Source organism: Dreissena polymorpha, chromosome 2 (genome assembly GCF_020536995.1).
Source record: "Dreissena polymorpha isolate Duluth1 chromosome 2, UMN_Dpol_1.0, whole genome shotgun sequence".
Lineage (NCBI taxonomy): Eukaryota > Metazoa > Mollusca > Bivalvia > Myida > Dreissenidae > Dreissena > Dreissena polymorpha.
The window spans coordinates 126,071,338-126,094,782 of NC_068356.1; the positions used below are offsets into that span (position 1 = coordinate 126,071,338).

Below are 23,445 nucleotides of genomic sequence, written 5' to 3' on the forward strand. Positions count from 1 at the left end.
TCTTTTGTTAACAAAAAATAAAACCAAAGTCCTAAATAAACTCGCGATATATTGTAAAATTGCTTTTAAAATGAGAACTGATATATTGAATGCAAACGTTGAGTAATTCGATGGCCTTAATGCATTTTAACACCTTTTTATGTACTAGTTTGGTCACTTTCGCATTACTATGCATGTGCTTATTGCTAATATATTGTCAGTTTTGTATATGTAACGATGAACTGTAAATGTTCAAATTATATGAATAAACTTTCTGTTCTGTTCTGTTCCATATATAAAACTATCAATTAAGTCAAATCAAATCTATTCATTAATAATATTTAATACAGTGATAAACTATTTAAAAACGTTTTTTTGCATAATAATGTGCTAATCTCATCTTATCCCTCTGTCACCTAATCTCATCAATGCTGATTAAAGGGCCTGTATATTGCACCCATAATCAAGCTGTTATCTTGTGTACTACACTTGCTAATCTAATCAATGCTTGTTTATTGCACCTTAAGTGTCTAATATCTTGTATAATGGTAGGTGTGGTTGTTATTTAATATTAGCCAAATGATGAAAATGCTGTCACATTTTTTGGCTACAAATTAAAATAATTTTTAAATTGGAAAGTAAATGGTATTAGTTAAGATCTATGACACACGGATAGTTATTAATCAAAATTATTTTCGAGAACTACAATTCAATACTGGCTGTAATAAATTATAATTTTAATGTCATATAACAATTTTATTTACTCAAAATAAAAATCCAAATATGTTATAGTTATTATTAATTCTTAAAAATCTTGCTAATGGCTTATCTTCATTATGTAATGTCAATCACTATGCTACGTATGAATAATATTATTGCAGTAAATTCTAATAACAGAATGGATCAGTGTAAAATGTTTTTAGTATAATTAGGTATAATTGTATTTGTTTGTAGCAAAATGAATTCATTAATTCAATAATAGTAATTCTTTACTTTGTAACATACCATTCCACTTAAAATGATCATCAAAGAACATAAAAGGTGTTTGTTTACTCAATTGATTAATACAATAGTTATAATTGTTTAATTTGTAACATACTATTCCACTTACAATGACCATCAAAGAACATCAAAGGTGTGCTTTAACTCAATTGATTTATACAATAGTTATAATTATTTTAATTTGTAACATACTATTCCATTTAAAATGACCATCAAAGAACATCAAAGCTTTGATTTTACTCAATTTTTCAATGAGCTTAATTAATGCAAGAACAATTTAAGGCACTTAAAAAATCAAGTATAATTAGATCTATTTAATTGTTAAATTTGTTAGAGGCTTCCCTAAACAACCATATAAAATCATTAATTAATATTTTAATTAGTCAGGACTCAACTAACATCATTTTTTTACACATAAAATGCACTCAATTAATATACTAATACTTTATTTTCACTTTATTACAAATAACTACTGCTAATATACATTTACATATTATGCAAACGTTTCACCCCCATTTTGGGGGGTGAAACGTCTGGAGAGGAAACGTCTGGGGAGGAAACGTCTGGGGGGAGAAACGTCTGCCACCCCAGCGGAGACTCAAGCCGTGAATGACACGAAGCTCAACATACATCAACAATTGCTATTATATTACATGTTTTTGATAAGAAAGCAACACACAAGTTATATAGCAAGTTAAATGAGACAATAGCTTTAATATTTGTGAATATTTTGCTATTAAATGCGATTTTCTCGAACACGTGCATAGTGTAATATTGCCTATTTATTCGATTAAAACGCAACTTGTGTAAATCAAGAACACTCCCGGAAAATAGAAAATTAGTTTTCGGACAGAGACAGATGTACATTTAACCACTCTGTCTGCATCATAAACCACGCAACCATGGTAATAAACTGAATGAAATTAATTCACTTGTTTATTTGTAAGCCGTTGAATTTAATTTCAATTGGTCCTACTTGATGCAAATCCAAATATATCGGATATTCAGAAAATAACTTACTGATTTCGTTCGGACAGTTGGTAACTGAGTTATTCATGTTATTGTTGGATCAGAACAGAATCATTTGAACAGTATGTTGTTTTGAAGAATATTTATTAAGATTCACCGCTTGATATTTGGTTTACGTAAAGCATTCGAATGTTAGGGACCGTTACATCCTGGTGGCGATTCACATTAAATAATGTGTTGTGTGATATGCCTAATGTGGGAGTGGTTGCAGAAACACAATTCTATAATAAAATATTTTAGCTGTGCTCTTTAGTCTAGGTAAAACGGGCTTAATGCATGTTCATAGTGTTATCCCAGATAAGCCAGCACAGGCTAATCAGGGATTAAAATTTTGAAGACACTTCCTTTAAAAAAAAATCCATCAAGAAAAAAATGATGTCCAGGATTAGCCTGTGCATAATTCACAAGCAAATCTGGGATTGCAGTTTACTGACATGCATTAGCCCCACTTTACTAGAGCGAAGCTCATTTTTTTGTTGCAGGCTGGGGACGCAGGAGGCCTGCATTCTCTCGAGATGTTAATGTCAGAGTTCTTCAGTCCAGCCACCAGCAACGACAGAAAACGGGAAATTGGTAACTGTCTGTCTGATATCTTAATCTTGGACTCAACAGAATGCAAAACGCTAATTGTCTGTAATTGGCAATTGAACAAATAGCATACAGTTCTTAAAATTCTTTGTATAATTCTCAATTACCACTTAGATATGTATTTGTACGCATTTGAAGTCCCTATGAAAGTTAAATTTAATTCAAGACAATTCTTAGTAGATTCAAGTTTTAAAGGCTTTATTTCCAACTCTTAGATATCCCTTTTTTTCATAACATCGGCCCTCCTCATTGTATCGTCCCTTTAACAAAAAACCTTCAAGAAGTGCTGGAAAGTTAATGTTTTTCAATTTTTTGAAGTTTTAATTTATTTGATGGTTATCCATGACTATTACGGCGATCAGTCTCATGATTTCCGGTGTTCATTGGAAAGTAGGTCATGTTTATTCCGATGTGATGCCATGTTTTTTTTAAATAATGTAACACACACGCAAGTAGTTTGTTAATGGATTAATAGTTGCTTTATCAAATGTGTTATATGCTGCTGATTTTTCAATAAAATGTAAAAATATTTTAAAAACCAAATGACCAAGTTACTATTTTTAGAACAAGCGTTCGCACATAGTAACAAATCTTAACAACCAATCAGAAGGGCCGATACTATGAGAGGGTCTGTACATGAAACTCATTACTACGGGGAGCTTAGTCTAGCAAGTATTTTGTCAAAACAATACCAATTTAAATGCAGTTTTTGTTGTTATGTCAAGGAATACACATATAACTATATTTTGATATATAACACATGCGTTTTTAGCTCGACTATTATATATAAAATATATATAGTGGAGCTATCCTACTCACCCCGGCGTTAGCTTCTGCGTTAGCGTGCATATGTAAAGTTTTCGTACTACCCCAAATATTTTCATTGTGCCTTGACATATTGCTTTCATATTTTGCATACTTGTTTACCAACATGACCCCAACCTATAAACAAGAGCAGACAACTCTATAAAGCATTTTTTTTAATAATTATGGCCCCTTTTCCACTTAGAATATGCAGCAAATGTTAAAGTTTGCATACTACCCCAAATATTTTCAATGTCCCTTTACGTATTGCTTTCATATTTTGCATACATGTTAACCATCATGACCCCAACCTATAAACAAGAGCAGACAACTGTACAAGTATTTGGAAAGAATTGTTGCCCCTTTTATACTTAGAATATGCATATTATTGATATATCTATGTTATAGTTTGCATACTACCCCAAATATTTCCTATATCCTTTGACATATTGCTTTTATTTTTTGCATACTTGTTTACCAACATGACCCCAACCTATACACAAGAGCAGACCACTGTATCAAGCATTTTGACATAATTATGGCCCCTTTAACACTAAGATAATTTTAACATTTTGCTTAAATTGCCATTACTTTTTTATTTGTGATCACATTTTATTATTACTTTTACAAAACAACACTTACCTGAATACCACAATGGATTCCACCCAAACAATACCCCATGCCCCTACCCAGAATCCCTTCCCCCCCACCCACCCCCAATTTTTTTTTTTAAACATCAAGTAATAAATTACCCCACCCACATTATACCCCCTTCTCACCCCTCGATCTACCCCCCTCCCAATTTATTTTTTTTATTTTTTTTTATTTTTGAAAGATTGTCTAATAAATGACCACACCCTGCATTATACACCCATGATGGCTTACGTTATACTGTCAAGCACTCGAATAGTCGAGCGCGCTGTCCTCTGACAGCTCTTGTTTTGTATTTTTTCCATTCCAAAATTTCAATGTTTTCATTAAGAGGGCCGATACAACGGATAGACATGCTACTGATGGGCAGCAAACAGCATAAAACCTGAACAGTTACTCATTCTGGTTTTATTCTATTTTCACTTTGCTTCTGAGAGGGAGAGGGTTAAAATCTCTGTGTACCCTTTTATTAAACAGGTTTTAAGCAAATTTGAAATCCTAGTTATTAGATTAGGATATGGCTGGCATGCAGGTGGCGTCAGACAGATTGAATTTGGGATATATCAATTTTAGGGCAAAGTCAATGTATTTCGCTCAATTTCTTTTGGTTTGATGGAAATTTCTGCATAGGTCAGAAGGTTGTTTACATGAAGACCTAGTTTACTTAGGATCACATTTGGGGCCAATGGGGTTAATGTCAAGATCACTGTCACTGTTATAGAACAACAGCAAACAAGTGGTTTGTGGTCATTTTTTTAATGGCATGTACTGATCTGGATGAAATTTAGCAATGATCTAGCTTGTGTGGAAATCTAGCATAGGGTCGAGTTCAAGTTCACTGTTTTCTAAAAATAGAAAAAAAATCTGCTTAGTAACTTTAGTGTGGATGGTGGAATTGTGCTTAAATTTTGTGTGAAGAAAGCTTGGGGCTGCACAATTATTAAAATTGATATCTTTAATGTTCAAAATCTGGTTTTGTGGCACTGCCAGGGTTTTAGCTCACCTGAGCACAACGTGCTCATGGTGAGTTTTTGTGATCGCCTTTTGTCCATCCTGCGTCGTCCGTTGTGCGTCGTCAACATTTTGCCTTGTGAACACTCTAGAGGCCACATTTATTGTCTGATTTTCATGAAACTTGGTCAGAACATTTGTACCATTGATACCTCAACTAAGTTCCAAACTGGGTCATGCTGGGACAAAAACTAGGTCACTAGGTCAAAAAAAAAGAAAAACCTTGTGAACACTGTAGAAGTCACATTTGATGCCCAATCTTCATGTAACATTGTCAAAATGTTTGTCTTAATGATATGTTGGTTGAGTTCAAAAATGGTTCTGGTCCGAAAAACATGGCCGCCAGGGGGCGGGGCAGTATTCTTTATATGGCTATAGAGAAACCTTGTGAACACTCTAGAAGTCACAATTTTTGCCCAATCATCATGAAACTTAGTCAAAACACTGGTTTCATTGATATCTCGGACGAGTTCGAAAATGGTCCAGATCGGTTAAAAAAACATGGCCGCCAGGGGGCGGGGCAGTTTTCTCTCTCTCTATATAGTGAAAACATGTGAACCCTCTAGAAGTCACATTTTTGGTCCAATGTTCATGAAATTTGGTCAGAACATGTGTTTTATGGATATGATGTTTGAGTTTGAAAATGGTTTGGATCGGTAAAAAAGCATGGCCTCTGGGGGGGGGGGGTCATTTTCCTTATATTAATATAGTTAAGCAGCTTGTGAACACTCTAGTTTAGCATGTCAAGGGAAGTAACTGCAAAATGGCTTTTGAAAAATTATGTTGAATTGACAGAGTTGTCTCCCTTTTTATTTTTATTTTTTTAAGCACAGGAAGATTAAGTGGAATTAATTATAAATGATAGTTTTACATTCTGGAAGATAGCAAACTTTTGAATATGTTTTTTATTGTTTGATAATTCTGTAGAATATGGCATTCTTTTGTCAAACAATTAAAGCGTGACTATACGATTTTTATAAGTGTTAAATTGTAATATATTGATAAATACATGTTACAATAACACAAAATAGGCAAGACATTGAAGACGAATTTCATAAAATGCAGCAAAGACAAATTAGCGCCCCGAGTCGATGGTGACGAAGATATTTTGTACATATTTTCCTACAATAACCGAAGAATTGGTATTTTTATTAGGATCGGAGTTAGTGTTTTTGTGTCGTATGAATATACATCGCTGCAGAAATTTGAAAACAACCATTAAACTAAATTAAGATTGACATTGTACATGCATGATATACATTCTGGCAAATTCGACTGTACAGACATTTTTGATTTCAGAATTAAATATCTGGCTTATTTCGCAATTTTCGACACACATGTTCTTCTCAACTATTATTTTAAATTATATTGAAATGTATGACCTTGTTAACACTCTAGAGGTCACATTTATTTTCCGATCATCATGAAACTTGGTCTGAAGATTTGTCCCAATGATATCTTGGATGAGTTCGAAAATGGTTTTTATTGCTTTAAAAACATGGCCACCTGGGCCGGGGCATTTTTCCTTATATGGCTATATATGGCTTTAGTAAAACCTTGTTAACACTCTAGAGGCCACATTTATTGTCCAATTTTCATGAAATTTGGTCAGAAGATTGGTCTCAATGATATCTTGGATGAGTTAGAAAATAATTATGTTTGCTTGAAAAAAATGGCTTCCAAGGGGCGGGGCATTTTTCCTTATATGGCTATAGTAAAATATTGTTAACACTCTAGAGGCCACATTTAATGTCCGATCTTCATGAAAATTGGTCAGAAGATTCATCCCGATAATATCTTGGATGAGTTCAAAAATGATGCCGGTTGGTTGAAAAACATGGCTGCCAGGTGCGGGGCATTTTTCCTTATATGGCTATAGTAAAACCTTGTTAACACTCTATAGGCCACATTTATTTTCCGATCTTCGTTAGAAGATTTGTTTCAATAATATCTTGTTATCTCAGGTGAGCGACTTTGGGCCTTTCAGGCCCTCTTGTTTGCTTATACATTTTGTGGTTGTTTACACATGTTTAGTTTTAGTCTCACATTAAATGTTGTTTTGCTACATGCAAATTTTGTTATTATTTATGTTGGGTTGGTTGTTCATTTTTGTTTGTGTTTAGAGTTGCTGTTGAACCAGTTCAGCCAGACCAAAGACTGTTGGAAGCAGTGTCTGTTCTTCCTGTCCAACACTAGCAACGAGTTTGTCATGATGTACTGCCTTACAGTTCTAGAGGTAAATATTGTTAAGCCGCGCTTTGTGAAAAATGGGCTTAATGAATGTGGGTAAAGTGTCTTCCCAGATTAGACTGTGAAGTCCACACAGGCTAATCAAGTACAACACTTTCTGCTCTTTTGGTGTTTTTTGGTTAAAAGAACTGGCTTCTCAGTGAAAATCCGGTTTAGGCAGAAAGGGTCTCAAACTGCTGAGGCTAATCAGAAACAAACTTGACGAACATGCATGAAGCCCTGTTTTTCTAAAGCAAGGCTCAATTGGATATCCTCTGTGAAAGATAATAGTAATATTACTCCAATATCTTTAATTGATTGACCTCAGCTGTTCTGTGTTTAGTGTGTCATGTATGATTTGGTTTGTGACTAACATTATCAAAGATCAAAGCGCTGAAGGCACTGCAGTTGTTCTCTATGCCTTAACCTGTTCGGAAATACCACATGACTAATGTAGCAAAGTTCACATTTTAGCTCACCTGAGCACAATGTGTTATCGCCCTTTGTCCACCATGCGTTGTGCGGCGTGCAACATCAACATTTGCCTTGTTAATACTCCAGAGGCCACATTTTTTGTCCAATCATCATGAAATTTGGTCCTAAGATTTGTCCCAATGGTGTCCTGGACCAGTTACACAATGGTTCAGGTTGGTTCAAAAACATGGCCGCCAGGGGGCAGGGCATTTTCCTTATATGGCTTTAGTGAAAACTTGTTAACACTCTTAAAGTCCCATTTATTGTCCAATCTTCATGAAACTTTGTCAGAACATTTGTTTTAATGATATCTTAGATGAGTTCAAACATAGTTCCGGTCTGTTAAAAAACATGGCCGCCAGGGGGCGGGAAGTAATCCTTATATGGCTATAGTAAATTCTTGTAAGCACTCTTAAAAGTATATTTTTAGTTCTTTCTTTATGAAAATCGGTTTGAACATTTGTTCTAATGATATTTTGGGCTTCACAGAACAGGTCAGTATCTTTGTATCTCAGGTGAGAGACTTTGGGGGTTTCAGGCATTCTTGTTTAATTATGCATTAATATACTCTTCCACTGTTTGCCGATTTCTAAATGAATGTAGTTGAAAAACTGAAATCTCTGACATAACTGATTTGTTTTTTGGTTCATCATGATGATTTCTGGCAATGGCTCTGTAAACACTGTATAAATTGAATTTGTTTGAAGTCTGCATAGAATCATAACCAATGACACTTTCCACATTTATGGATGTTTTCATTGAAAGGAAGTCTCTTCTAACAGAACATCCAGGTTAAGCAGAGAGTGTGGTCCTTGATTTGTCTCTGCAGTCTGTGCACAGGCTAACCTGGGACAAAACTTTACCGACATGCAATAAGCACAGTTTTCCCAGAATGAGGCACATATTTTTTAGAACCTGATCAACAAGAACTGGCTGGGCATTCATGTGGATGACAAGCGAGACATTCGTGCCAACCTGAACCAGTACATGATGGCTCACCATGGCAAAGTGCCAACCTTCATCCGCAACAAACTGGTTAAGCTGGTAGTGGACATCGGCCGTATTGATTGGCCTCACTTCTATCCAGAGTTCTTCTCTAGTATACTGCAGGTAGGTCAAACTGGTAGTGGACATCTGCGGTATTGATTGGCCTCACTTCTATATAGACTTCTTCAATAGTAATTTATACTGCAGGTAGGTCAAACTGGTAGTGGACATCTGCGGTATTGATTGTCAATTAGATGACTTTCAATATCCTGTTAGTGCAAGCTTCCAAATATGTCACCTGAATGCAAGCCTTGGTTGCATCTTACATGCTCAATATGTCACCTGAATGCAAGCCTTGGTTGCATCTTACATGCCACCTAAATGCAAGCCTTGGTTGCATCTTACATGTCATCTGAATGCAAGCCTTGGTTGCATCTTACATGTCACCTGACTGCAAGCCTTGGTTGCATCTTACATGTCATCTGAATGCAAGCCTTGGTTGCATCTTACATGTCACCTGACTGCAAGCCTTGGTTGCATCTTACATGCTCTATATGCATCTTACATGCTCAATATGTCACATGAATGCAAGCCTTGGTTGCATCTTACATGTCACCTTAATGCAAGCCTTGGTTGCATCTTACATGTCACCTGAATGCAAGCCTTGGTTGCATCTTACATGCTCAATATGTCAGCTGAATGCAAGCCTTGGTTGCATCTTACATGCTCAATATGTCAGCTGAATGCAAGCCTTGGTTGCATCTTACATGCCTGTATGATCTCTAGAGCTGCACTCTGGTAATACAGGGCTTAATGCATGTGTGTCAAGTGTCCTTCCAGGTAAGCATTTGTAGTCTGCACAGGCTTATCAGACTGGACACTTTTTGGTTTATGGTATTATTCGTCTAAATGCGATCTCTTTTTAATGAAAATCACAGGCTTATCTGGGATGACATGCCTTTACAACTGTTTTAGCTGGTGCAGCAGGGCGAGACAACCAACCTGGGCCTGATCCTGCTGCATACGGCCTCGGAAGAGCTGGCTGTACCGCGGGAGGACATCGCCATGGCGCGCAAGGAGGAGCTGCACAGACTGCTGCTACAGCAGGTCCCCGGGATACTCAGTCTACTCAACAGTGAGTCGACATTTACGGCGTAAAAGAGTGTTTTTGTGAAGTTTAAGGCCAAAAGTCTCAGCTGTTTAAAATTGTGTGAAGGTTGGAACAGCTTGTGTTAATAATGCACCATGTTAAGGTTATTGAACAGAACTCCAGATAAGGTTTTGTGAAATTCTTAAATTACTACCAGATTTTCAAAAAGAATTCTTAACTCTGAAATTTTATTCTTAACGTTACTACTAAGTTTTGGAAAATAATTCTTATTTTTTCTAAATGACCTAAAATAAATAATAATGGTTATTTTCATGCAAAAAAAATCAAAATAAACATACCAGCAAATTTATTTATACGCGTTCAACAGTGTCTTTTCAGTATTATACAATTTTATTTTTCAAATACCTTCATATGCCCAAACTGTGCTTAGATTGCATGCATTAGATGAATTTTTACATATTTCACAATTAAAACGGGTCTCCCCTTCAATCTTTTCAACGATTAGCCACAGGACTTGTCCCTTCCACTCGTTCAATGTTTTTTGTGTGTTTAAGTTTGGACCCGTCGTGTCGCGTTTTTGTTTAGCTTTTCCAGCTGTGTCGGCAACTGTTCATACAACATCATATAAGATCTTTTCTATAATGTCTATCTAAACATTTAACTTCGGCTCACTTTGCGTACAATATGTTAAAAGCGTGTTTTTGGACGCTTTGCAGGTTTTTAGGACGCTCTTGGGCGCCGTCATTGTTTTTTGACAGATAGATTGTATACGCTGCTTTTATGCAACAAAATGCGCTTTGTTAAACAAACCCGATAACCATTCTATATAAGCACCGCAAAGATCTTAAATATGCGAAAAGAACTCAATAAAAATTGATACGAACCGATGTAAAAATAATATTCGTAACTTGATTTTGTAATTCTTAATGGTACGACAAAATGTTAAAATAAATACGTAACAGACTTGAAAATAATTCGTAAATACGAAAATACGACCCTTATCTGGAGCTCTGTTGAATTCAGTTGAGTGGCTTTATTGAAAAACCGGTGCTAAATGGATGTGCATTAAGTGTCGTCTAAGATAAGTTTTTGCAGTCTGCACAGGACGTCACTTTCCACCTTAACTGGGTTTTTGCTAAAAAGAGACTTCCTATATCCAAATAATAATGAGAATGAGGCCCCTCTACTTTTGGTTTTTGGAAACAAACAATTACCAAATTAAGGCTATATAATCAACTCCCAAGTTTTTTACTGTATTATTATGCCTCCCTTCGAAGAAGAGGGGGTATATTGCTTTGCTCATGTCGGTCTGTCGGTCCGTCCACCAGGTGGTTTCCGGATGATAACTCAAGAACGCTTGGGCCTTGGATCATGAAACTTCATAGGTACATTGATCATGACTCGCAGATGACCCCTATTGATTTTGAGGTCACTAGGTCAAAGGTCAAGGTCACGGTGACCTGAAATATTAAAATGGTTTCCGGATGATAACTCAAGAACGTTTAGGCCTAGGATCATGAAACTTGATAGGTAGATTGATCGTGACTCGCAGATGACCCCTATTGATTTTCAGGTCAAAGGTCAAGGTCACAGTGACCCAAAATAGTAAAATAGTTTCCGGATGATAACTCAAGAACGCTTAGGTCTAGGATCATGAAACTTGATAGGTAGATTGATCATGACTCGCAGATGACCCCTATTGATTTTCAGGTCACTAGGTCAAAGGTCAAGGTCACAGTGACCGAAATAGTAATATGGTTTCCGGATGATAACTCAAGAACGCTTATGCCTAGGATCATGAAACTTTGTAGGTAGATTGATAATGGCTGGCAGATGACCCCTATTGATTTTCAGGTCACTAGGTCAAAGGTCAAGGTCTCTGTGACCCGAAATAGTAAAATGGTTTCTGGATGATAACTCAAGAACGCTTATGCCTAAGATCATGAAACTTCATAGGTACATTGAACATGACTCGCAGATGACCCCTATTGATTTTCAGGTCACAAGGTCAAAGGTCAAGGTCACGGTGACCCGAAATAGTAAAATGGTTTCCGGATGATAACGCAAGAACGCTTATGCATAGGATCATGAAACTTAATAGGTAGATTGATCATGATTGCAGTTGACCCCTATTGATTTTCAGGTCACTATATCAAAGGTCAAGGTCACGGTGACCTGAAATAGTAAAATGGTTTCCGGATGATAACTCAAGAACGCTAATGGCTACGATCACAAAACTTCATAGGTACATTGATCATGACTCGCAGATGACCCCTATTGATTTTGAGGTCACTAGGTCAAAGGTCAAGATCATGGTGACCCAAAATAGTAAAATGGTTTCTGGATGATAACTCAAGAACGCTTATGCCTAGCATCATGAAACTTCATAGGTACATTGATCATAACTCGCAGATGACCCCTATCCATTTTTAAGGTCACTAGGTCAAAGGTCAAGTTCACGGTGACCCGAAATAGTAAAATGGTTTCCGGATGATAACTGAAGAACGCTTATTCCTAGGATCATGAAACTTCATAGGTACATTGATCATGACTCGCAGATGACCCCTATTGATTTTCAGGTTACTAGGTCAAAGGTCAAGGTCACGGTGACCCGAAATAGTTAAATGGTTTCTGGATGATAACTCAAGAACGCTTATGGCTAGGATCATGAAACTTCATAGGTATATTGATCATGACTCGCAGATGACCCCTACAGATTTTCAGGTCCCTAGGTCAAAGGTCAAGGTCACAGTGACAAAAAAACATATTCACACAATGGCTATCACTACAACGGAGAGCCCATATGGGGGGCATGCATGTTTTACAAACAGCCCTTGTTTCACATTGTTAACATGATGGATTATATACAGTAAACTTGATGCAAGCCTTGTTCACATTTTATATGAGGTTCTGCAAAAACTGGGCTTAATGCATGTGTGTAAATTCTCATCACACATTAGCCTGTTAATTTACGCTTTTAAATATTTTTTTGTTTCAATGTACTCTCTTCTTTACAAAATCCAGTCTAGGCAAAAAGTGTTATCCCTGAATAGCCTGTGCAGACTGCACTGGCTAGTCTTTTAAAAGACTATACAAACATTCATTTAGCCCAGTTTCCATGAGTTTCCTCTCTCAAATAATTTTCCTGCAGATTTTCTATAAATAGTTGTGGAAATCCCCTATGGTCAGTATCTGGATTTATCTAGATTTCAAAACAAACCCAGGATGAACGTGTGATATGTTGGATATTAATGTCATATTCTCACACTCTCACTTGTTTCGCTGCAGATGTTCTTGAGGTAGCCGAGGAGTGGCACTGTCACCTGGCTTAATGCATGTGCATAAAGTGTCATCCCAGATAAGCATGTGAAGTCAATACAGGCTAATCAGGGACACAAATTTACGCTTTGTTCTAAGGATGTCTCTTCTAAACAAAATCCAGTCTATGCGGAAAGTGTCGTCCCAGATTAGCCTGTGCAATCCGTGTCCTGGATAAGACTGTGCGAACTGCAGAGGCAAATCTGATACAACACTTTATGCGCATGCAATTAGCCCAGTTTCCATGAGACAGGTGTCTAACTTTTTTCCTGCAGGTGTTTTATAGTTAGTCCTGGATATCCACTGTGTGTAATATCTGCAGTTATCTGGATTTAAAAACAAACGCTGGATGTACACTATGATTAAGTTGGATGTTAATTTCTTTTATTCCTATGTTCTTCCTTGTTTTGCGGCAGATGTTCTGGAGGTAGCCCTGGAGCGACACCGTCACCTGGTGTCTGCCACTCCCCCTCCTTCCCCCACCCACGGGGAGAGTGCTGTCGAGCCCAAGTCTTCTACATCTTCAGTGCAGCTGTTCTCGGCGTCACCTCTCAGATCAGGTGCATGATGAACGTGATCATTTCATAAGACTGACGACAAGTTCTGTTCAGCCTCGCTCTGGGAAAATGGGGCTAAATGCATGTGCGTAAAGTGTTGTCCCAGATAAGACTGTGTAGTTTGCAAAAGCTAATCATGGACAACACTTTCCGCCTTAACTTTAATTTTTGTAAGTAAGAGACCTTCTTTTAAAAAAATGGTTGGTAAAAGTGGCAAGTGTCTTCCAAGATAAGCCTGCCCTGACTGCACAGGCTGATGTGGAATGATACTTTAAGCACATGCATAAAGACAGATTTTCCCGGCGTGACACTCACTTTATGTTAAGCCAACATTTTCGTAAAGTATTCATTCACCTGTTATGCTTTGTTCATGAATCTTATAAAGCATTGTAAAAATATGTACACAATGACTTACAATAATGTTATGACAACATACAAAAACATATTGCATTTTATAAATATTGTCAACAAACATGTGCTTAATTAGTGAATTAATGATATGATGTATAATTGCTGTTTAGAATATTGTGCATTTATTATTATTACAGTAGAACATCCTTATAAGGTTGTTACAAAATAAAATTTGTAGAAGTCATTGAAATTCTGCTATTTTGTAATATAACTTGAACCATGAATGTATAAGAGTGAAACAGTGGTAACAACAGTAATATATATGAGCTGTACTCTGCGAAAACCAAGCTTAATGCAGTCCGCGCAAGCTAATCAGAGACGACACTGTCCGTCAAAACTGGATTTTTGCTAAGAAATGACATCTTTTAATTAAAAGTACCTTAAAAGCAGAAATTGTTGTTCGTGATAAGCCTGTGCAGATTGTGCAGGCTAATCTGTAAGGACACTTTGCACATGTGCATTAAGCCATTTTTTCCGGCAGCAAGCTTCATATATTATAAAATTATAAAATAGGAAGTTTATTGTGAGTGTGCAATTAAAGGTAATGCTTATTAAGAAAAATTTCATAGAGCATTACTGCTGATAGTGTCAACTTAACGGGTGATATTGTATAGTGTGTTATGCATTTCAGATTCGTTGATGAGTAACCTATTCAAATCCCCCAACAGTCACATACAACTTGAAGCCTTACCTCCCTTGGACTCAGCCACCCAAGAGTTGTGTGCCCTGAGTCTCAACTGCCTCTCCCACCTTTTCAGCTGGATTCCTCTGTCTTCATTCATCACTCCAACTCTGCTGAGCACTATATTCCACTTTGCTGGTTTTGGGTGCGAAACCCAAGGCAGCCGTACTATGAACTCTGGAGCAAATTTCAACTCCATGTCGTGCTATTTAGGAGTTCTGGCAATGAATTGTATCAATGAACTCTTAGCGAAGAATTGTGTACCAGCAGAGTTTGAGGATTTTCTTCTACAGATGTTTCAGCAGACATTTTACTTGTTACAAAAACTCACCAAAGATAGCAGCACTTGTTCTAGTGGTAACAGATTATCAGAGTTGGACGATAGGTGAGAGAAAAAAGGATTAATAATTGAGCCTTTTTCTGAGAAAACTAGGTGTAATGTGTGATTGTAAACTGTCATCCCAGATTTGCATGTGCAGTAAGCACATGCTTATCTGGGACGACACTTTCCATTTAAATTTGATTTCTGTTTGAAGGAAATGAAATTCTATAACAGCGGAAAGTGTAGTCCATGATTAGCCTGTGCAGACTGCACGGGCTAATCTGGCACAACACTTTACAGACATAGATGCAATATACATAGGCTACATAGACTTCAATATTTGCCTTGTTAACACTATAGAGTCCACATTTATTGTCCCATCTTCATGAAACTTGGTCAGAAGATTTGTCCCAATTATATCTTGGACGAGTTCAAAAATGGTTCAGGTTGGTTGAAAAACATGACCCCCAAGAGGAGGGGGGGGCATTTTAACCAGGTTTGTCCGAACGAAAAAATGGTTATTAGATTGGCGAATGTCTGCTGGTTGGCGGGCAGGCTGAACAAGCTTGTCCGGTCCATCACATTGTTGTTCATTGTAAGATTTTAAAATCATTTGGCACATTTGTTCACCATCATTAGACGGTGTTTCACGCGAAAGAATTACATTGATATCTCTAAGGTCAAGGTCACACTTTGAGTTCAAAGGTTAAAAATGCCCATAAATGAGCTTGTCCGGGCCATGACATTCATTGTGAAATTTTGAAATCATTTGGCACATTTGTTCACCATAATTGGACGGTGTGTCATGCGAAAGAATTACGTCAATATCTCCAAGGTCAAGGTAGCCATGACTAAAAATAAATTGATTTTGAAACAAGGGGGTAACCATGAACAATCAGTAACAATGCACTTTTTCAGTTTTCTCCCTTTATCAGACTTTTTTTCAAATTGAAAACCTGGTTTTGTGACAATTTTGTCCCTTGTTCATTTATAATTATGGCATAGTAAAAAAACACTAAAAGTCACATATATAGTTCAATCTTCATGAAACTTGGTCAAAACCTTTGTTCTAAATATATCTTGGACGAATTAAAAAATGGTTCTGTTCTGTTGAAAAACATGGCCGCCAGTGGGCAGGGCATTTTCCTTATATGGCTATAGTAAAACCTTGTTAGCATTTTAAAAGTCTGTCACATTTATTGTTCACTCCTATGAAAATGTGTCCGAACATTTGTTCTAATGATATCTTGGGCTGCACAGAACAGGTCAGTTTCTTTGTATCTCAGGTGAGTGACTTTGAGCCTTTCAGGCCCTCTTGTTTCTTAACATTGATTGTTGTTGATTATCTTAGTAATTGATTAATTTAGTCTAATAAATGGAACTCCTGCTAAAGTATCAAAATCTAATCCAATGCAGAAAATTTTGTCATAATCTATATTTCATGTCCTTACTGAGCTGCCTAGCTAACTTGGAAGAGTGCTGGTCCACAAATCTGAGTATGGCTGGTTTGATTTTCTGGCCAGCCACTTAATTTATGTGGTCATAAAATTATTTCTACAGCCATCTGATAAACCCTTTCCCACTTAGAAGCAGAGTGAAAATGGCTTTGTGCAAACAGCATAAAACCAGAAAAGCCTGCGAGTAACTTGCAGTCTGTTCATGTTTTATGCTGTTTGCTGCTCATCAGTATCTGATGAGGAGATAATGCCTTAAAGAGTTGAATCTAGTAAGAAAGGTCTTAAATTAAATATAACTTCCTGAGGGACTAAAAATGCATGGAAATATGTATCTAAGTGGTAAATGGTTAAAGTAGGGCAGTTGTCAGGTACCTGCATAGTTATGTGCCCTTAGTTCTGATAAACCAGATAACTCTGAATAAGTTTGAGTCGAATAGCCCTTTTCCACTAAGATACGTATTTTGACGCATTTTTAGTCCCTCAGAAAGTTGAATACATGTATACTTAAATACATTTATTACCAGATTCAAGTTTCAAAGGCTTCATTTCCAAACCTTAGATACTGATGAGTAGCAAACAACATGAAACCTGAAACCTGAACAGACTGAGAGTTTGCACATAGCCATTTCACTAGCTTATGAGTGGGAAAGGGTTAACTGACATCTGTGATTGCACTGAAAAACTGTTGAAAAATCCCATCAAATAAACAAACAAGTTCTGTGTCTCTGTTTCAGTTACGTGGATAAGTTCACAGAGTTCCTACGTCTGTTTGTTAGTATACATCTACGGAGGTTTGAGTCCAACACCCATTTCCCTGTGATAGAATTCCTCGCACTTCTGTTTAAATACACCTTCAGACAGGTCAGAATGAAACAATTTTCAGTAAAATGGCAGATATTACCATCTATGTATTTGTCATTGTCTGCACATGTGGTTTAACTCTTCCAGTGCTGAAACCGAATTTTGAAGGCCTTTGCAAACAGTTTGGATCCAGATGAGACGCCACAGAATGTGGTGTCTCATCAGGATCCAAACTGTTTGCTATTCTGATAGTATTCTTTGAAAAAAATCAAAGAAAATGCTAATTTTAGAAATTCAGCAGACGACATTTTTGCAGACGACAAATTTCCCGGCATGCAAAAGGTTAAGTTTATACCTATTCTGGGAAAACTGGGCTTAATGCATACACATAAAGTTTTGTCTAAAATAAGCCTGTGCAATCTGCAAAGGCTAATCAGGAATTACTTTTTCCTTTTGTATGGTATTTTTCATTTGAAGGAAGTCTCTTCTTAACCAAAAGCCTGTGTAGAGGGAATGTGGTCTCTATGGTGTAGAGGGAATGTGGTCTCTATGGTGTAGAGGGAATGTGGTCTCTATGGACTGCACAAGCTGGGACGACACTTAATACACAAAAATAAATCCCAGTTTTCCCAGAACAAGGCTTATTTTAAGTCATTTTTAAGACATTTCTTTTAACAATTTAGTTCCCAGATATGCAAACTAGCTGTAATTTTCTATTAAAACTTTTTTGTTTGAAGTACTTATTTCTAAAAAATAATTTGAACTGTTGCCATAGCAAATCATCTCCTTCTAAGCCATTGAGATTTACTTGATATGGTCTAACTTCTTGGATATTTCTGCTTTTTTATTGGTTGCGCAATTGTACATAGCCAGAACATATAAATAGAAGATATCCACATATGATGATGTTAACTACATTTTCATGTAGACTCCTATTTAAACAAGCCAGAAACAGCTTGCATTAAGACCATGCTGTAAATGATTATTTGTTTAAATTAATTGGTGAACTCCAGGCATTTCATTGTATCAAAATGTAGGATATATCCTTTTTTTTTAACTGAATACATTACATAATATAGGATATTTATTGACAGCTTTTCTGTGATATATAGGGAAATATCTGTTTAAATAGTTAAAAAGCCATAATTGACTGTTTCAAACAGTGAAAAAAAAATTGTGAAGATAATATATATTTTTCCAAGTTTTACCATGAAATTATGTCGATGTTCATGTCATAACGTCATTATTCCAGCAATATTAACCAGTGTATCTCTTTTCAAATGTAAATATACTTAAGAAGGTATTCTACAAAAAGAAAATATGTTGGTTTTTGGTAGATAATTGATTTTATTCACTCGTGACCACACATTTGTTTTTCTGCTAATTTAAAAAGGTTATAAAACGAACCTGATCCTAAAGCAAACGGACCCGATCCCAAATCTAAGTTGTTAAAAAAAATCATGTTTAAAAAAGAAGTGTCTAATGATTTTTGTCCCCTACTGGTTTCACCGGAGGGGACTTAGGGTTTGTGCTCTGTCTGTCTGTCAGTCTGTCTGTCAGTCCGTCACACTTTTCTGGATCCTGCGATAACTTTAAAAGTTCTTAATATTTTTTCATGAAACTTGCAACATGGATAGATGGCAATATGGACATTATGTACTACATTTCATTTTGTTCCTACGTCAAAAATTGTGGTTGCTATGGCAACCAAAAAAAAATCAATCTGAAAATGGTGGAATTTCTGACAATGGTGGGGCCGGTAGGGGACCATATTGCTTGACAATAGCCTTGTTATATCTCAATTTTATTTAATTAACATCTTACAAAGTATATAACTTTTTGCGTGAAATGCATTTTTTCCCAAAATCGCCAGCATAAGGCCTGATGTGACAAAATTTGTTGATAAAAAAAAATCTAATGTGGTCCATTTTGTCTGTAATTTTTTTCAAAATTTGCCATTTTATTGATTTAAAAAATCCCAATTTGACCAGACTCCTTTTTTCAATATGGCAAGAAAAACTCCTGCCTCAGTATTTTCATTGTGGCTATTCTAAGCAATTTTAAGTTTAAATCAGTAATCTACCAAAACCAACAAATATTCTCTATTTATTAGTTCCCTACCGATGAAACCGGAGGGGACTTTTGGTTTGCGCTCTATGCATTAGTCTGTCATACTTTTCTGGATCCTGCCATAACTTTAAAAGTTCTTCATATTTTTTCATGAAACTTGAAACATGGACAGATGGCAATAGGGAGATAATGCATGTCATTTCCTATGTCAAGAATTATGATTGCTATGGCATTAAATAGACTAGAAATATGAACAAATAGACTAGAAATAATTCTGAAAATAGTGGATCCTGCGATAACTTTAAAAGTTCTTCATATTTTTTCATGAAACTTGATATATGGATAGATGGTAATATGGAGATTGTGCATGTCATTTCATTTGGTTCCTACATCAAGAATTCTGGTTGCTATGGCAACAAATAAACTAGAAATATTGCTGAAAATGGTGGAGTTTCACCAGTAGGGGACTTATATTGCTTGGCAATAGTCTTGTTTGATTAATGCTTGTTTGCCACGTATTTGATGTTTAACAAATTGCCAATGTTTGTTGCAGCCAACCAATGATGGTTTTTACAATTGTCTGGACATCTGGTCAACATTTCTAGACTATCTGTTCACAAAGGCAAAAGGGCGCCCATCAGAAATACAGGCTATCATAGACAGGTACTGGGTCAAATTTGTTGATCTTGTACACCATTGCGTTTACATGCATATGCCATTGTGTCATAATCCTTTGTGATTTTTAGCTCGGCTGTTTTCGGAGAAAACCCGAGGTATTGTCAAAGCCAGCTCTTGTTGTCCGCCGTAGGCGTCGTGCTAAACCCTTAACATTGGCTCTAAAATCAAAGTGCTTCCACCTACAACTTTGAAGCTTCATAGGTAGCTGCCCCTTGATGAGTTCTACACTCCAGACCCATTTTTAGGTCACTAGGTCAAAGGTCAAGGGGGCTGTGACCTCTAAAAAAAAAAATTCTCCTGACAAGCTTTCATTTATTCAAAACTGCACCTGCAGCCGAGCGTTGGCAACTGTTATGCGGTGCTCTTGTTATTAACAAATTGTTATATTGTTTTTTGCCATAGCATTTTTGTTGGTCAGGAGTTTAACATTTGTTGCTGTCGTTTTTAGCTCATCTATTTTTTGAAAAAAAATTATGAGCTATTTTCATCACCTTGGCGTCGGCGTCTGTGTCGGCGTTGGCGTCCGGTTAAGTTTTGCGTTTAGGTCCACTTTTCTCAGAAAGTATCAATGCTATTGCATTCAAACTTGGTACACTTACTTACTATCATAGAGGGGACTGGGCAGGCAAAGTTACATAACTCTGGCGTGCATTTTGACAGAATTATGTGCCCTTTTTATACTTAGAAAATTGAAAATTTTGGTTAAGTTTTGTGTTAAGGTCCATTTCATTCCTTAAGTATCAAAGCTATTGCTTTCATACTTGCAACACTTACTAACTATCATAAGGGGACTGTGCAGGCAAAGTAATGTAACTCTGACTGGCATTTTGACAGAATTATGTGCCCTTTTTATACTTAGAAAATTGAAAATTTGGTTAAGTTTTGTGTTTAGGTCCACTTTATTCCTACAGTATCAAAGCTATTGCTTTCATACTTGCAACACTTATTAACTATCATATGGGGACTGTGCAGGCAAAGTTATGTTACTCTGACTGGCATTTGGACGGAATTATGCGCTCTTTATACTTTGAAAATTGAAAATGTTGTTAAGTTTTGTGTTTTGGTCCACTTTACCCCAAAAGTATCATAGATATTGCTTTCATACTTGGAACACTAGCAAACTATCATACGGGTACAGTAAAAGGACAAGTTGCATAACTCTGGTTGTCATTTTTACAGAATTATAGCCCTTTTTTGACTTACTAACTTTGAATATATGGTTAAATTTTGTGTTTCGATCCACTTTACTTCTAAAGTATCAAGGCTATTGCTTTCAAATTTCAAATACTTTCATGCTATCATGAGGTTACTGTACCTGGCAAGTTGAATTTAACCTTGACCTTTGAATGACCTTGACTCTCAAGGTCAAATTATTAAATTTGGCTAAAATTGCCATAACTTCTTTATTTATGATTAGATTTGATTGATACTTTGACAAAACTACTCTTACCTGACATACCACAATAGACTCCACCCAAACCATCCCCCGTGCCCTACCCCACCCCCCCCCCCCCCCCCCTCCGAATCCCCCCCCCCTATTTTTTTTTTTTTTTAACATCATCTCACAAATGACCACCACACCCTCACACTATACCCCCCCCCCCAGACCCCACCCCCCATTTCCCCCCCCCCCTTCCCCCCCCCCCCAAATTCCCCCTCCCCCCTATTTTTTTTTTTTTTTAAGATCATCTCACAAATGACCACCACACCCTCACACTATACCCCCCCCCCCCACCCCACCCCTCCAAATGTTTTTTTGAAACCGTTAAAAAACACAAATATTTATTTTTATTATTTTATGTTGGAAATACCGTCCAACCATCGCACCCAAGAATCCCCCCCCCACCCCCCTCCCCCCACCCGAATCCCCCCCCTAAAATTTATTTATTTATTTTTTTATTTTTTTTTAAGATCATCTCACAAATTACCACCACACCCTCACACTTTACCCCCCCCCCCCCCCACCCCACCCCCAATTTTTTTTTTTTTTTTAAACGGTTAAAAAACACAAATATTTATTTTTATTATTTTATGTTTGAAATACCGTCCAACCATCGCACCCAAAAATCCCCCTCCACCCCCCCACCCACCCCCCCACCCCCGAATTTATTTTTTTGCGTTTTTTTTCGCATTTTTGGAAGATTCTAATAAATTCCACACCCCCACACTATACACCCCTCTTCACTCCGCCCCTCCCTCCTTTGTGATTGAAAATGAGAGTCCCTTCACCTTTAAAAAGAAAATAGATGAGCGGTCTGCACCTGCAAGGCGGTGCTCTTGTTTTTTCAAAGAATACTATCATAATAGCAAACAGTTTGGATCCTGATGAGATGCCACGTTCTGTGGCATCTCATCTGGATCCATACTGTTTGCAAAGGCCTTCAAAATTTGGTTCCAGCACTAAGAGTTAATGTTTGAGCAGGTTTTTCAAATTTTCTCTTTTGTTCTCCCTGTCAGATAAGTTTCAGAAGTGAGAGCCAAATTTAATATTGATAACGTATTTGTTAAGTTCCTGTGTTTTATTGGGTTCCAATTTTTAAAGTAGATTTTCTGTTGATATTATTGTATTTGTGTATTCCCTATTGATTCCCTATTTCATCTCAGGTACAAGGATGCCCTGATGTCTCTAGTCAGCCATATTCTGCAGAAGCTGCAGTTTAAATACAACCAGACTCAGTTAGAGGAACTGGACGATGAAACACTTGACTATGATGTAATTTATTTTGTGTCATTTGATTTTGACATTTTAAAATATTTTCATCACTGATTTTGACGCATTTCCCTTTCTGCTTTTAGGGTACTACGTTTAAAGAAAGTCTCTTCTTAGCATAAAATACAGTCTGGACGAAAATTGTCACTTTACGCACGTTCATTAAGCACAAACTATCGCAATTTATTTGATGTAAAAACAAACAAAAAATCACTTTTTTTTTTACAAAAAAATAACAACAAACAAGTTAATAAACTATAACAATATATTTTACAAAGAAAATTAATAAATAGAGGACATTTGTTGGAAATAGTGGATTATCGATTGTAATTCACAAGTAATCATAGAACATATATTTTTTATGATCACAAGTGAATTAACATAGATATTCCATGGAATACAACACATTTTCTTTTTATTATTTTTGTTCACTGTTCATACATTATTAATGAGACAAACTTAAGTATTTAGTTGGAATGATGACGTCATTTTGTAAAAAATGTAGTAAAACAGTACAAATTATCGATAATGTTTACTGTTAATTTCACTGTTTGAAACCGTGAATAATCAGTTT

General features: G+C 36.5%; 1 protein-coding gene across 1 annotated transcript in view; it reads left to right on the plus strand.

Moving 5' to 3' along the window:
* The first annotated feature begins 1,782 nt into the window (after window positions 1-1,782).
* LOC127868902 (exportin-6-like) overlaps window positions 1,783-23,445 on the plus strand; it is a 49,372-nt gene continuing 27,709 nt past the window's right edge. The window contains exons 1-10 of the mRNA XM_052411046.1: window positions 1,783-1,886; window positions 2,493-2,583; window positions 7,188-7,300; window positions 8,680-8,877; window positions 9,730-9,889; window positions 13,600-13,743; window positions 14,783-15,218; window positions 17,347-17,473; window positions 20,037-20,146; window positions 22,766-22,874. Of these exons, the coding sequence (XP_052267006.1) occupies window positions 1,884-1,886; window positions 2,493-2,583; window positions 7,188-7,300; window positions 8,680-8,877; window positions 9,730-9,889; window positions 13,600-13,743; window positions 14,783-15,218; window positions 17,347-17,473; window positions 20,037-20,146; window positions 22,766-22,874 (1,491 nt within the window). The 5' untranslated portion in view covers window positions 1,783-1,883. The remainder of the gene's footprint in view (window positions 1,887-2,492; window positions 2,584-7,187; window positions 7,301-8,679; window positions 8,878-9,729; window positions 9,890-13,599; window positions 13,744-14,782; window positions 15,219-17,346; window positions 17,474-20,036; window positions 20,147-22,765; window positions 22,875-23,445) is intronic.